We start from the raw sequence: 15375 nt of genomic DNA on the forward strand, positions 1-15375 counted from the left end.
GGACAAACCATGAACAAAAAAATCAACAGCAGGTAGTTTGCTTTTTATCTGCATCTAAAAAAGCGAAGGGGTCACGCACTTGAGGATGAAAACAAAGACGCAGAAGTGAGGTCTAACATCGCAGAGATCAAACCCTGAACTGGCCCCAAACGCAATTATCTATGAAGGGAAAATGGGCCCCTGTTGAGGGTACTTGAATCCGAGCAGACCTTGACTTTGTATTAACAGCCCCTCCATTTCTTCTGCAGGTTCAAACGCTCGTCGTCCCTCCCCGCCATCAAATAAAAAAGAAAACACCACAAAGAGGCAAACGCGCAGGCATGAAAAATGTCCCCGCCGCCCCTTTTGCAAATCCTCTAAAGTGAAACTGGGATGGAGTGGGTGTTTCTGCCTGCGCTCGCACGCATTAATCAGCCTGCTGCTTGTGGCTCAACACCGCGTGCATCCCAACAACAGCACTTTATCTAAGCGGACCTGCAGCACCCTGCGAGTCGCAAGAAACTTAAGTCTCAAAGTCACTTCTCAGCTCATAGGCCGAGTCTTCAGGTGGAAGCTGTGAGGACTTCACCTTCTCCGAAGTCTCCGCCCCCCTCATTGTACTTGACATGCTTGTCATCTTTGAAACACCAGTCACCATGAGAGTGTGTGTGTGTGTGTGTGTGTGTGTGTGTGTGTGTGTGTGTGTGTGTGTGTGGGGGGGGGGGGGGGGCCTTGTGCCATTTCCCAGCCTATTTCTCATAATAACACCATCAGTGTCAGATCTGCCGAGTGCTGCTCATGGTCCATTTGTTTCCCCTTCTGAGATGCAGAGCAGAGAAAAGTGTCCACAAAATAAACAGCCACAAAAAAAAAGGTGCTTTCCGCGGAGGGCAATCCATCAGCCCGGCCACCCGACAAGGTCAACTCATATTTATTCCATCGTGCCAACAGTGTAGCGTGTTGCTCTCGTTTACAAAGTCTTCCGTCGCTATTGCCAGGTATTCTTCTGTGTTTTTCTTTTAGTTGAAAATATGTTTTCTAACGTTCAACCCACAGAGACGTCACTCAGTGGTTTCTGAGCTGCTGTACAGAAGCCTCGAGTTTTGTATTTTGACCATACCAGAGGTAACCATATATATTTGGGGGGGGAGATATCTGACTGAGGGCTCTTCCACTGCACGTACTCCTACAACTGCAAAAATAAACCGATTGGACAGTATCAGCTGTCAATCACAGTGTCAACGCCCGACACCTCTATGCTTTCAACAAACCCTTAAACATGGAGTTATCATCAGTCAACATGAATGCCTCTACAAAATGTCATTGAGCCGCACCCCAAATGTAATTATGCGAAGAAAAAAAAATCAACAGCTGGAAAGTTATAAAAACGAGGGGGAAAATGTTCTGGAAAAGTTTGACTTTATTTATTTTTTCAATTTCGCAAAGGTCCTTTTACTGCATGGGGCAAAACTTTACATATGGCTGGGCACAGCAAAAGTCAACAAAGGCAACAATGACTTCTTGGCATAAAGTGTGACAGATTCCCCCCAGACACGGATTCCTTTGGGATAAGACAGAGGTGGTTTCGAGCAACGTGTGGTGTCACCGCGGAGCTTCCTATGGAAAAACAAAAACGGACAAAGTAATCAACGGCCATCGTTTCCCCCCTCACGAGGGGAGCGAACACCTCATTACATCGACGCGTCGACTTCCTCTCGGAACGAGGAACTCTTTCGACGAGCTCTCGCCACACACCGTGAAATGTCAACAGTCGCATTGAACACAAAGAACGTGTTTGGTGCCAGCCGGAACATGTGAGACCATTAAGAATAACAATATGTGTACACAGTAATGTCTGACAAGGAAAGGTTCAGTAACGTCTACTGATATTCTGATATAGCACAGAAAAAGGTCAATTCAGTATTTATTTTTTTGGGTGGGAGGGACACAAACAATATTTAATCTGGTGACCCAAAGGCTCCAAATTATTCAGCTGGAATGCACGATTACAAACAAACTAGTTCCCTTTAATTGTGTTTCGCGATCCCTGAGAACCATATTATTCATAATTAAAGAAGAAAAAAAAGTCGTGAATAATAAAACACAAGTCCAGCTACAGATCAGGCCTTTAAATATTCATAATAGTGGGGCCGAGGCGTCGGGGATTAGCATTAAATACAACGAGAGGTAATAGTGATGATGAATGGATCATGATGCTATGATGGGAGAAGCTGGTGGGGGGGGGGGGGGGGCCTGGAGACATCGGTCAATTAATACCTCATTACTCATACACCGAGTAATGAGTAATGAGGTATTAATTGAAAATACCTGAAATGTGATGGCTCCTTGGTGTCGTAAACAAAAACCCAGAAAGCCCAAAGTGTAAACTTTGGTCTTAATTATTCCACATCTCCCTGAACAACATGTGAACGCTCAGGGGATATGTATTGTAGGAAACTGAGCGGGAAATCCATGATTACTTACGCGGACGGAGGGAAGATTTAAGTTCTGGGACATTTCATAATCAACATGCTTATGTAAACGAGCCCTGACCACTTGACGGTGAAAACCGATTCTGAATGAACAACGCGAGACGAACGAGGGGTTGAGATGTCACCACACCATGTGAACGTTTGCGGACTGAATATGGAAATGAACGAAAGCGTGAAAATATATCAAGGGCAACGTGCAGTAATATTTGGCATTACATGTTTTCTCGACGTACTCGAGGGAACTTCCAGGGCACCAGGCCTCTGATTCCCCCTCCCACTTAGGGTTATTTTTCTATTTCTGCCATTCAAGCGATTGATTCATTAAATTTTTTTTTAGATCTGTAAGGCCACAGTTTTGAGAAAAACAAAAACTAAATCTAAAAGTGAAACTAATCGTGAAAGTTTGGAAGCATGGAGAATATGATCTCACCTCCCTCACGTTGCTACGGTACCTGATCACCTACAGCGACACTCGGCTTTTTGGCTGTTTTAAATCTTCTTCCAACTGTTCTATGAGGATAAAAAAAAAGAAAAGAAGAAGAAGAAGCGATTCCCTGGATGGCTGTGAGATTTGAGACGTGAAGACTCTGTACAAAAATATTGGAACCTGGGTGTTTGTCGATAATCAGCGTGTGTCCTCTTCGCGGAGGCGGAGCGGGGGCGATGGGACTGGATCAGTGACGGATTAGTGAAGCCTCCTCCTTGACCCCCACACAGGGCGAAGCAGGGGTCAGTATTGCATAGATACTGTATAAGGGTGTAGCTTTTCACATATGCAGTCACAGTGTTTGGGCAAAAAACATGAAATCACTTTTTTTTTGTGTATTTTCCGCCCGTCAGAATATCCATTCGGACTGACTAGGTTTTCTGTTGGTATAAAAAAATTGCCTTTCGCTGAGGTCATCAAGTCTCCCATGTCAGTGCGGATAGGGCCCCTTGCCAGGGTCAAAGGTCACAGTGCAATGACAAACTGTGCAGTCCAACGGCCCCCTCCCCCTCCCCCCCTCGGTGCCCACCACCCTCAAAGCTCCTCCTTCCTCTTGACAACCTTCTCCTGGTCCCGTCCTCGGAGGCTGCGCATGAAGCCTATGAAGCCGGCCTCCTGCGGAGAGAGAGGAACAGTTCGTGAGAACAAAAGTTTCAAGCCACTTGCAAGTCTTGAAATGCCTCCGGCCGATCCGTAATAAATGAGCCCCGTCGTTAAACATTATCTCAACTTGGCCACGACGGCATTCGAGATAAGAGACGTAAACACAGAATCGAAATGCTGTTGCCAAGTTCAAGGTCAATCTGCTTCGAGCCTCGGCCAAAATATTCTACCTGCATTGTTTCGCGGCTGTCGGATCTACAATACTCTGGGTGCTACTGTGTGTGTGTGTGTGTGTGTGTGTGTGTGTGTGTGTGTGTGTGTGTGTGTGTGTGTGTGTGTGTGTGTGTGTGTGTGAGTGAGACACCCTGACCCTGGAAAATCTGATCTCCCGCAGGTCTTTCCACAAGGAAGGAAAAAGTAGCCAGATAGACGGGCGCGTTTCACCGGAGAAAAAGTTTGGCCTTGAAATCTCAAATTTGGTGCCTCTGGTACAAACACAGATCTAATTTATTGCATTTTTAAAATAAGTTTTCCAATGTGATTGTTACTTATTGTGAAGGATAATCATGTTTCTTGTGCATTTTATTGCCCACCGTCTTTAAATATTCAAAGCTACGCCGATACCCGACAGGTTTGCAATTAAGAATCATCATCATCAAAAAACCTGACAATATGAAATATTTTATTTTAACATGGCATCAGTTCAAAATTGAAATATTCTTCATTCAGGGGTGGATTCATTAGCATATTCTTGATACTTTTTGGTCAGTTTTGGGAATGTTGCCACAGCGAATCAAACCGTGTGAATCAATACTCGTTCATTAGGATCAAAAACTAATATAATGAAGTAGCCGACTGTTGACCAGTAACCAGTGCTTAGGGAAAGTTTGGCTGTTGCCATAAATAGTTCAGCTAACATGATATTTCTTTCCACTTATGGTAATATGTCCCCCAAAGAAGTTAAAAAAGCAAACATCCACCCTCTTTGACAGAACAATACACTATACATTATGTCCCAAACACGGACAACGAAATCATTCGTGAGAGTCAAAGCAGACGTGAGGGCAGGTGACGTGTGTCGCACGACTTACCCCGCGATCGCCGTTGTATTTTTCCACAAACTTGCCGTAGTTGTAGTAGTTGAACGTCGGGTAGCCCTCGACACTCTCCTGCTTACAGAGCTCGTGGTTCTGTCCGCGAGTACAGTCCACCGCGGCGTACGCAATCTGAAGAACAGACGACAGTGGAGAGGAACGATGAGGAATGAAGACTCATGCAACATGAGTCAAACATCAAACAAACAAAACTCTTGAGTAGGACGTTGCATGTATGCATGCATTGCATGTGTGTTAAAAGAAGTTTGAGAAGAAGTCGAGCAGCGCATTAAAATAGATAAGCCGTTCATTTCTCTGACAATAAAACCATTTCCAACTTGATGACGTTTAATGGAGCCACGTTAACGTTTGTCTATTTACGCTGCAGCAGCTCACATTCTGTCATTACACGTTTTATTGTTCTATATAACTAAAGGATTTCAACTCACTTCCAGCATTTTTTTACTGTTTGGCCTCAATTAGTTGTGGATTCTCTTGCACCTCTTAAGCAGCCCACTACACCTTTTTGAGCGCAAATAAAACTTTATTATAACTGCAGATCAATATTTTAAATAGCACACAGAGGATAGAACAATAGAAAACTCAATATCACGTGATGACTGCGCAGATGAAATTCTAAGGACGAGACAAGTAGTCTGTAACTCCGATGTCGCCCGAGCCTCGCGATGAGACCACTCCACACCTTTGTCGAGGCAAAGACATAAGTGATGCATTCCTCTTCAGCTTAACCCATCTGCAGTGGATGAAGGAGAAGAGAAACAACATCCCCACAGCAGTCACTGCTACATAAAGAACAACGAGGGGAGATTTGTGTCGCGAGGCCGTTGCATCGATTAGCGACAAGTCGCCCCAATAAGGCGCAAATGCCGCCTCACTGATACATGGCTCACTCGGCGAGTCGGCGCGTCCTTCTGGACAGATGAAATGTCACCCTCTCTCTCTCAGGGCGCCGAGCTGAATGAACAAATGACAGATCTGCTGCGGAAGGAAAACACATTAGACACTTTTTCTCGGCGCGCCCGACCGTGAAGTGCCTCTCAAAACTTCCATGTCCTAATTACGAAATACAAGTGCCTCTCTTTTCTTATGCTTATACCAAATACTGACAATATTGAGAATCTGCACCGACACGCTGTTCGATGAGCGCACACTGTCGTCGAGTGGCGCCTTGGAACGCGGAGGGAGGGGGCAAAAAACACGACGTCTACTACACATCAGTGAGCAATACTGAGCCCATAAAGGGATTTTCTTCTCCGTCAATCCATTAATCATGTGTCTGAAACTAGGTGTCTAAGTGCTGCCCGGCGACAGGATGATTTCACAGGCAGGAGGCTGCGTGTTTATTCAGCACGACCGAGGTGTTTCATCTTCAAGAATTAACGCAGTCGACGGAAATTTCGCTGACGACGAAGCGTGAAACTCACTCTTTTCTTCACGGAGCGGGACAGCTCCCCAGAAGATATTGTCCGCACCAGGAGCTTTTTACATTTGACGACCTCTGAGTTACGAGGACTTTCAAGCAGTCGCAGCACCAACAGGGGACATCATTTAACTACGGACTCCGTCCGACTGCTCGGCCCGGCGTCATCAATCAGAGGAGCTGCCAATTGACAGAACGGAATGGAGTTGTGGAGTCGCTGCTCTCCAAAGGCCGCAGCCAGTTCCATTATTGATCCGCCTTCAGGTGACGGGGGGGGGGGGGGAGAAACCACACATCAAGTCATCAATCCAAGTGCAAAAATTTCTGAGGAGCATATTCCCCAATGTCACGTCGAAGAGCAGAGTGGTAGTCAAACGGAAATGATAAGACTCAGTACACACTTCCTTTACTTTAGTGTTAAATATGGATGTTTCAGAGATCGTCTGCAAAACTGGTACGACAGTAAGTTTAGTAATATTTCTAATTGATCTGTATTAGTTATATTCAAAGGCAAGGAACTCAACTAGACTTTTCAAAGACTAGAGAGATTTTTTGGGGAGGGCCAGTCGATGTAGTGACTTTTTTTTGACTCATTCTTATCTGGTTCTTGGTACCGGCGTGTTCTCGGTCGCAGGCGTACCTTCCCCGTAGAAACTGTGCTGGACTGTGGAATGATTTTTGCCTCAGTGGCCAAAGCAGGTTACTACAACTTCTGGAATCAATCATGTTGAACGCCCGCCCCCCAAAAAGGTTTATTCCCATACTCAACGTCTGGGAAAGGAGCCGCATATCCGAATTTGATCCATTCAGTCCAGGAATATTTGGAATGTCTTGGAAAGTTTTATCTTTTATTTCATCCCAGTCATGTACAGTATGTGCGAAGCAAACAAGCTCTTTCAGGCAACTTGACGGGAGAATGTCTCCATCATGCTCTAATGAGGAGGACTGTTTTTGGGGGGAGTGTGCCAAGCGAGTAAGTCCAACAGGGATGAACGCGGCGTTGAAACATTGTGTCCCATTCCCCTTCACACACCCATTGACACTGGACAAACTTCATAACGCTGCTGGAGATCTGGTCAGAATTCCACGCTCACTATTTTCCAGGAATGGGGCAATTACCATTGTGCATGAAATACCATGGATAAAAGGAGGAAACTCCACGCCGAGCATTGAATGGCTCATTGCAGTGGCAACAAGCAAGCAGTTCCAGCCACTGTGTACCTTTAATGCCGCTATTGATTAGAATCTGGGAAAGGCAAAAGACAAACAGCTCAGAACAAACCCCCGTGTGCGCAGCTCCCCCGCTGACAGACAGCTTCAGAATGTGGAGTTTTTAATTGTTTGTGTTTTCCAAGCCGGAGCTAAGCTCGTGTTTGTCTTTGGTAAATGAGGCAAGGGGGCGGCTAATAGACTGTGATCAACACCGGCCCCGGTACAATGCACTGGGGCTCGGCTTTATAAATAGGAGAGGACTGCCAAGTAAACACATGCCGAGGCCCTTTTAGATTTACCCCTGTTCCAACACAACTTCACACACACCTCCGCTGGCCACCGGGGGGGAGGGCAGACGTGAGAGTAAGATCTTAAACTTCCAATAGAACCTTCACCGGTTTGATACGAACACCACAGCTGGATGGAGAAGCGACGCCAAGGTGCCTTGAGGCTGGAAGATATTGGAAAACCCAACATTAAAAATACATTTCTGGCTGTTCTGGAAGTCCTAAACAAATGTCGTCCCCCCCCCCCCCCCCCCCCCCCCCCCCCCCCCCCCCCCCCCCCATTAGGTGGTTAGGGTTTCAATTGTTTGTGTTTCATTTTGGGAATCTTGTTTATTGGGAAACTTTTTTACAGCCTTGAGGACGTGATGTCATTTCTTTTAGGGCCTGACGGTGCATTTATGTATTTTACCGTTCACTCCGGGAACGAAGGAGTCAACATGGGGAATGCACACGTTCCAAAGAGTTGTAGCTGAAAAGGCAACACTCAAAAGAGTTGCGCAACAACATTTCCAGCTTTCCAGGTTTACTGCAAATCGAGAAATGTTACAAAGGATTGCCTCAGAAAAAGGGGATGACTGAGTTAGTTGCTGAGGACATCTGACAATGATTCTGAATAATTCCACACAAATGAAAAGAGCAAGATCGCCTGGGCACTGCTGGAACAACGTGCATAAAGTGTGTGTGTGTGTGTGTGTGTGTGTGTGAGAGGGAGATAGAGAGAGAAAGTGAGTCACATAGTTGAAGAGGCTTGAAAACATTGAGCCCTGCAGTCAGAGGGCATTAAAAAGTGAAGAGCAGGAGTGGGAGGGTGTTGGGACACGAGTCATGAGGGAGAAGCAGAGATGAAGGAGGAGGGTGAGAGTGAGTGTGTCCCGTTGTGGCTGCGTGAACCTGCAATAACCTCAAAGCCCAGAAGTTTGCCAAAGGTTTGATGAAACAGCCCGACGGAGTTTTTCAGTACGCCGCTGCTCTGCAAAAGATCTAAAACTGAGTATGAAATAATCACGCTGCAGGCTGAATTCAGATTACCTGCTCCTTTTATGAAACTCTTATCTGACACCTATTGAGCTGTCAGAAAAATTGCACAAAAAACATCTGTACAAAAAGTCAATAAAGGGCTGAACATGAAAGTGTTACGACATTTGAGTATTCATTTCTCCAATTCACGTTTGACGGCACTACAAACAAAATCAAACCAGTGGGGTCTGTGTTGTAAATAATGTGATAAAAGGCTCGTGCATTTTGGGAAATATGCTGGATGGCTTCAGGCTGAGTGGCGTTACATTTTTCTCTCCCTCTGTGAGTCTAGTTTCAGGTACTTTAGATGTTTTCGAAGCTTAATCCGACAGCCATTTTAATCAGGGCGGCGTCTGATCGCTGCTAAATTCATTCTGCAGCATCACAACAAACCAGAGACCGACCGAGGACATGGACGTTTGGGGACCGATGAACCGATTTTGGGGAGTAAAAAATGTCTGGCACAGATATATCAGTTGATATATATATTTAGAAAATGATTCCTAAGATGTCATGATCAAAGCATTATGACAAAGAAATGTAATTGAGGCTTGAAATAACGATAAATAAAAAGAAAAACACAACCACAGCCCAATATAAAGAATTTGAATTTAGAAAATGAACATTTTTTTAAATGTAAACATCAGCATGTTTTCGGCATTGTTTATTCTACAAGATAAAACTTTTCATACTGCCGCGTAACAGCAAACATAAATATCGATGTGTCTGTGTAAGGCTCTTGTCGGTCAGACAAACCTTAACAGTCAGAGTCACGAGGAACTATAATATTCCAACTCGAGCGAGTGAAGCGAATAATGCTATTTCCGTGTTATTGGAGTCGCCGGCGCGAGTGACATGAAATCGCATTCACCCGTTGTCTTTGACTGTATATGGAAAACTGAAAAAATGTAGCTTCGCGCTTGGTCTGAACGCACCAATAGACAGCGTGTTTTAACAAACAGTTTTTTCCTTAACAAACACCATCACTTAAATTGAAGTACGAACTGCTCGGAAATTCATACTGATCTTCTTACCAGTGGTTCACGAGAGAAGACGAACATTGTTACTTCAAGAACCAGCTTGAGTTTGAGTGTGAGCGTGTGTGTTTTCAGCTGATAGGACGGAAGCAACACTAACCTTGCGGTCCTCTTTGAAGAGCTCCGCTGCCGCGGTGAAGTGGGGCACAGCGTTTTTGCAATGCGGACACCCTGTGGGAGAGGAGAACACACACAGACGGGTTTACTACTACACCACCACCACCATCATCATCATCATCATCATCATCAGCATGACACTTTTACGCCAATCGAGCTGCGCATCCTTTTAAGATCGGCACAGCAGGGCGACGATGACAAGCACCACATAAAATGCACACGTCCACAGATGCGAGCAGAATCACCGTGATACGTCATGTACTTCGTCTCCAACATGTTCATAAAGCACGTGCGCCCCCCCCCGTCACAGTCCTGAAGTTATTTAGAGGTTTACGCCACATTAGAGACGGTTCGCTCATGTGTTATGAGAGACCGTAAATTTCTTTATTGCTGCCATAAACACAACCTCCCCGGAGCTCTCTCTCTCTCTCTCTCGCCACCCGCGGCCATCCATTTACAGTATGTCAATACTTACACAAACACACCTCTAGGTACCGCAGCTAAATCATGTTTACAGGCAGCGGGTTGCAGCAGGTAACTATTAATCTGAGGGGGGAAGATTTTCACATTCGGGCTACGGCTCACTGAACGCGGAAAAGATGTGTTTTTTGGGGCAGCGCTTGCAATCAGGCCGAGCGATTGCTGTTATGAAATCCTTTCCCTTCTGTTCCATCAGAGAAAATCAGTTTTTTCTCTGATGGAATTTGACGGTGTTTGTTTTTCTTTTTCTTTTTTTTCGACAATTGCCCAGCTCCTCCTGTTTATAACAATCAAACTGTTGTGACCACTGCTGCCAATATTCTGCCGGAAAAACGTACAAACACCTCTTGCGGTGACAAATGGATTTTCCAAAAAGGAATAAAAAGCAGATTGTCAGTGGGTGACTGGATGGAAGCAGGATCAGGGGGGAATGACGAGTCGATCAGCCCATGGTAAAGTCACAAACAAACAATTTTTTTTAAAGACGGTATGTGGACTATTTTTTGCCATTTACGACAGTTTTCCCAAGCTCATTCTGATGAGAGCAAAGTTGTGGGCTACTTACATAGCGATGACTGTTAAACTAATCAGTGCTGACTGTTTGGTGGATGGTTACTAGGATACCCTAGTTTTTTTTTTCAAACAGACCTAGGAGCGGTGTCTGACTGAGAGCTCGTCCAACGCCCGCCAACCGACACCTGCAGCCGCGCACCGATTGGACGGTACTTCAAGTGAGAAGTAGAGATTTTATTTTTTACAACCAATCGGAGGCGCCCTCTGCTGGTCATTCCGGAGATTGCCGGTTTCAGGCAATTCCCGCATTGGCCCTAAAACCTACAGTCCATGTTGGACACCCAAATGTTTTACCCACTTCCAAAACCCATGTGACAGCTTCCACTTTTCTGGTTTCACACTTTGCACCAGATTTTTTGGAACCTGGCTGCGGCGATTTCCTCTCATTGAGCGTCAAGAGTGCTAGTCAGCGGCAGCGCTCTAGTTCATCACAAAGGTGTAAAAATGGAGCTGAGGTGTCTCTCTTCCACACACGGAACTGCCCTCGAGGTGGATTGCAGCCAATTTCTGTACAACGGCGTTAATAGGAAGTGGACAGTCACTGTTTGCCCGCTAGCATTCACGTACACACTGAACCTAAAACTCAATTTATACATCAACTCTGCAACCGCCCATTGATCTCCCCTTGCAGAGCTACCTCTCTACGCCCGTGCTCTGCAGGGCTCAGAAAACCATTTCCTGCCTAAGTACCCTTTTAGCTGCAACATTAAATGGCCTTTAAACCTTTAAAGCCTCTGATGCATTCGAGCAGATGCATATGCCAGGTTTTTTTTCTCTCTCTGCCCTCACAGGATGACAACAGACCGCTCGTCGTCACCGCTCAGAGATCCACAAACAACGGAATGAGGGATAACTGACGAAAGGGCAGGTGGCAGCACTCCGCACAGGAACATTTTCAGCACGTCAACCACGCTGCTTGAATGCGGCTATAAAGGGAGGTCTGCGGTTGATAATGAGACCTGCCACTCTCACTTCTCTCCTCCACCTGCACACACTGACGTTTTTACAGCGACAGACGGCGAGGAAGGGAAGAGCAGCAGACAAAGACACTGGCAGGGAGATTAACTGAAGAGGCCTTGATACTGAGCAAACCACACAAGCAAGCAAAAGCATCATAAATACACCTTTACCCATCTCAGATTACACAAATGTTTAATTTAAATCTATCAACTTAGTGTTGCCGGAGGCGGCGAGAGAGAATTTTTTAGGCTACGTCCATACAAATGATTTTCTTTTAAAACTAAAACGATCTCCTTCCACTCGAGTGTTTCAGCTGCGTACCAGTAATAACCTCCACGTCCACACTAACACACCTGATATCACGTGACCATTCACGCTTACTTCCAAAAAAATACTAGGAATGAGAAACAGCAAAGGGGAAAATTAATCGGTTCTGCAATCAGGAAGCGATTGCTGTTGACTGCCTCATCGTTTCCAAGCGTGTCACTTTCTGCCCGCCCACACTACAACGCATCCTCAGAATCTTCAGACTAAGACGGGGTCAGCAGCGTTCACAAACTTTTCTGTTTTAAGTAGTGTGGACGGACGACAGGCGCGAAACGTAGCAGCAGTGACGCCTTTTCAAAACTACAGGGTACTAATGTGGATGTAGTGTTAAGGTCAATTGTGCTGATTTGAGGCTGAGAGTTAATAACCCTAACCACTACAAAAGGAAACCGGATTGTTCTGTGTCAAGCATATCCAGCCTCGACGTCTTAGCGATCGGCTGTAGCTCATCTCATGCTTTATTAGATGCAAGGGTCTCGCTCTGAAACGGTGAGACGGGGGGGGCGGATGGGGTGGAAGGGCAGCACTGATGTGCATCTGGAGCCTCTCTTTGTAGAAGAAGGAGGCAGCAGCATGGCCGACCTGCCCCCGTCTGGCTTTGAAGCCCTAATCAGACACATGGGCAAAGTAAAAATAAAAATAGGGAGAAAAGTGCCTGTGTGTGCGTGTTGGTATTCAACAGGTTGGCTGCTCTGTATTCCTTCTGTGTTTGAGAGCTCATATGAAGAGTGTCACGACTGGGTCCCCACATTTCTTTTTGGTAAATAAATCGTTTCAAAGACAAGTTGAATGGCAGAGACTCTCCTTTCTCTTCATGGAAGTCTCATGCAAAAGGGTAAAATAGCTGAGGTAATTGGTGCCAAAATACTTTTCTTCTTCTTCTTCTTCTTTAAAAACAAAGTTGTTGTTGTGAAGCCAAGTTAGAGAATAGATGAATTCAGTTGCCGAAATTACTTTTGATAAGTTTGCGTACACTTTGTTTGTGGTGACCTCTAAAGCAGCTTTTATTGAATTTTTTTGGCGGGATCCGTAGAAGCAGAACACATCTCACGTATTTGAATCTTTTTTAAAACTCCGTTTAGTTTGTTAGTCATTTGGATTCACCTTGTGTCCTAACGGTGATTGTGAGTCCATTTAGCTTCGCTTTGAGAAAAACATCTGGCTCTGTTGTTGCTCGGCTGGTTTTGCTCTCACAAAACCAAAACGCTGAAGGAAAATCAGAACAATGAGCTTAAAGCTCAGTGGAGCTGCAGAGTTTGAAAAAATACTCATCACTATGAGAAACGCAAATTATTTTTTTTTACGTGTAGTAAGTTGATTCATTGCAATTTTTCAGATATTTATTAGTGGAGCTTTAAAAGCCATCAGTTGAACACAAAGAAGCTGATCACTAACACAATTTTAACGTCGTCCCTGTAATTCTAATTGCCGGCTGTTGCAGCGACATTAGACAAAGACACAGTTTACCTACTTCAAACATTAACTACTTTTTTCCCAAGATATATTTTTGTTTAGGGTCAATTTTGCTTTATTTTTCCTAGAGCATTGTAAAATATAATGTTTTCCCTGAAATATGGGGTGGAGCAGTGTTTTCGTCTCCTTTTTGACTCGCAAAAAAATCTATTCTCAGTCTTGTGGATCATTCCTCAGTCTCCCCATGGCTTAGGTGGAGTTTACATACAGTGTGATGATGAGGTGCTTGGCAGGCAGCTCCGAGGAGTTGTGTATGCACAGGATGTGATCACAGCAGGGCCCAACCAAGCAGGGCTGCGATGATCACGCTTGGGTGCAAAAACTTAACACACGCCTAAGATTTTTTTTTACCAAAAACAGCCAAGTATATGAAATGAAACCGCAAACCTCTGAGTGCTAATTACGACAATAGAGCCGCACGGGAGTAAACCCAGACCTTTGTTTTTAACTCGACTTAACAGGTGTTTAATAGAGTTGTTATGAATGAAGCTCTTACAGGGAGCGTAGAACATGACCAGAGCGTGTTTCTTCTTCTTCAGCGCCTCCCGGAAATCCTCTGATCCAAGATGGCTGACGCTGGAGGGCTTGTCCTCCCAGGACTGCTCTGGCGGAGGAGGTGCTTGGGGACTGGAGACATGAAACAGAGCAAAGCAATATTTATAATGTATACGACGCGGAAGTGCAAAACACGGCTGCTTTACATCCGCCGTAGGTGGTTACAGTCGTATAAATAGACATCCCGAGTAGTGTAGGTTCACGTAACAGAACATAAACAACATGCCTGTTTCCAGAAGAGACAAGTGGCCACATGTGGATTGAAAGTGATATAATACTCAGCGCGTAAGACTTTATATGTCAGCCTTATATAAAAATCATGTCTGTTGACGTTTGGTCGCAGACTCTTGCCTTAATGGAGTCATGTAATTGCCACATCTGGGCTGATGTCATCGCAGGGCCATTGCTTTTCCACCGTGACCCCTTTTCCAAAACGAATCTATTACACTGGGACGCCGTTTAGTAGAGAAAAAAGAATATTGCTAATCAGAGAGGAAAGGAAGTGCAGTTAAAATGTTTAAACTCAGGAATAAATCACTGCAGAGTACAGGAGTTTGAGTCAGACTCCACAGCTGCGTTCAGACATGCACGCCAATGTCTCCAAATGTTGCTCTGGACATTTTCTAGTGAAATTTCCGGACAATGTCAGAGTGAGCCCATGGCGAGGGAGCGTGTTGATGCCTGTAAACCAAAACTCTGCTTTCCACAGAAGAATTATTGTCATGTCCTGCCCCCTGCTTCTCTACCCAGACGCCACAGAATGTTCCAGAGATTTTCCTGTTGGATGTGAACGCGTCCGACTCGATTAATCTCCTGCTGCGTTTGTCAAATGTGAACGGAGTGCAAACTTTGCGCAGGCAGAGTTTACCGGACAGAAGTAAATAAGTGATCGCGTTGCCTTGTGTGACTCACTTGTGCATGAACTCGATGATCTTGTCTTTGCTGCGCAGATGCGGCAGCGTATACTTCTCCTCGCCTTTCTCGAAATACTTAACGGTCGGGAAACCTGAGATCTTGAAGCGTTCCCCCGCAGCCTTGTGCACCGTGGTGTCCACCGCTGCCAGCACGCCCGGACTCTTGCGAAGTAAAAAAACAAACAGCAAATGTTAAGTAATGTGGGACTTTGGCAAAACAATAAGCATTTATCCAGTTAGAACCTTTCAAGGTCCCTTAGACTAAATCTTTACGTGACACCAATTAACACCACCTCCTTCGGAGAGTTCAACCTTTGCGAGGGAGCC

At 45.2% G+C, this 15375-nt stretch overlaps 1 protein-coding gene across 4 annotated transcripts in view; it reads right to left on the reverse strand.

Annotated features, from left to right (window-relative positions):
• Positions 1-1381: 1381 nt before the first annotated feature.
• The window catches only part of pdia5 (protein disulfide isomerase family A, member 5), a 49154-nt gene continuing 35160 nt past the window's right edge, over positions 1382-15375 (reverse strand). For 3 of the 4 annotated variants that reach the window (XM_047337333.1, XM_035604526.2, XM_047337332.1), the window contains exons 13-17: positions 15047-15210; positions 14076-14206; positions 9750-9820; positions 4653-4787; positions 1382-3573 (exon numbers count right to left, since the gene is read on the reverse strand). In XM_047337333.1, coding sequence (XP_047193289.1) covers positions 3493-3573; positions 4653-4787; positions 9750-9820; positions 14076-14206; positions 15047-15210 — 582 coding nt within the window. In that variant the 3' untranslated portion in view covers positions 1382-3492. The remainder of the gene's footprint in view (positions 3574-4652; positions 4788-9749; positions 9821-14075; positions 14207-15046; positions 15211-15375) is intronic. The other variant, XR_007032130.1, reaches the window with a different exon arrangement.

Source organism: Scophthalmus maximus, chromosome 14, assembly GCF_022379125.1.
Source record: "Scophthalmus maximus strain ysfricsl-2021 chromosome 14, ASM2237912v1, whole genome shotgun sequence".
Classification (NCBI taxonomy): domain Eukaryota; kingdom Metazoa; phylum Chordata; class Actinopteri; order Pleuronectiformes; family Scophthalmidae; genus Scophthalmus; species Scophthalmus maximus.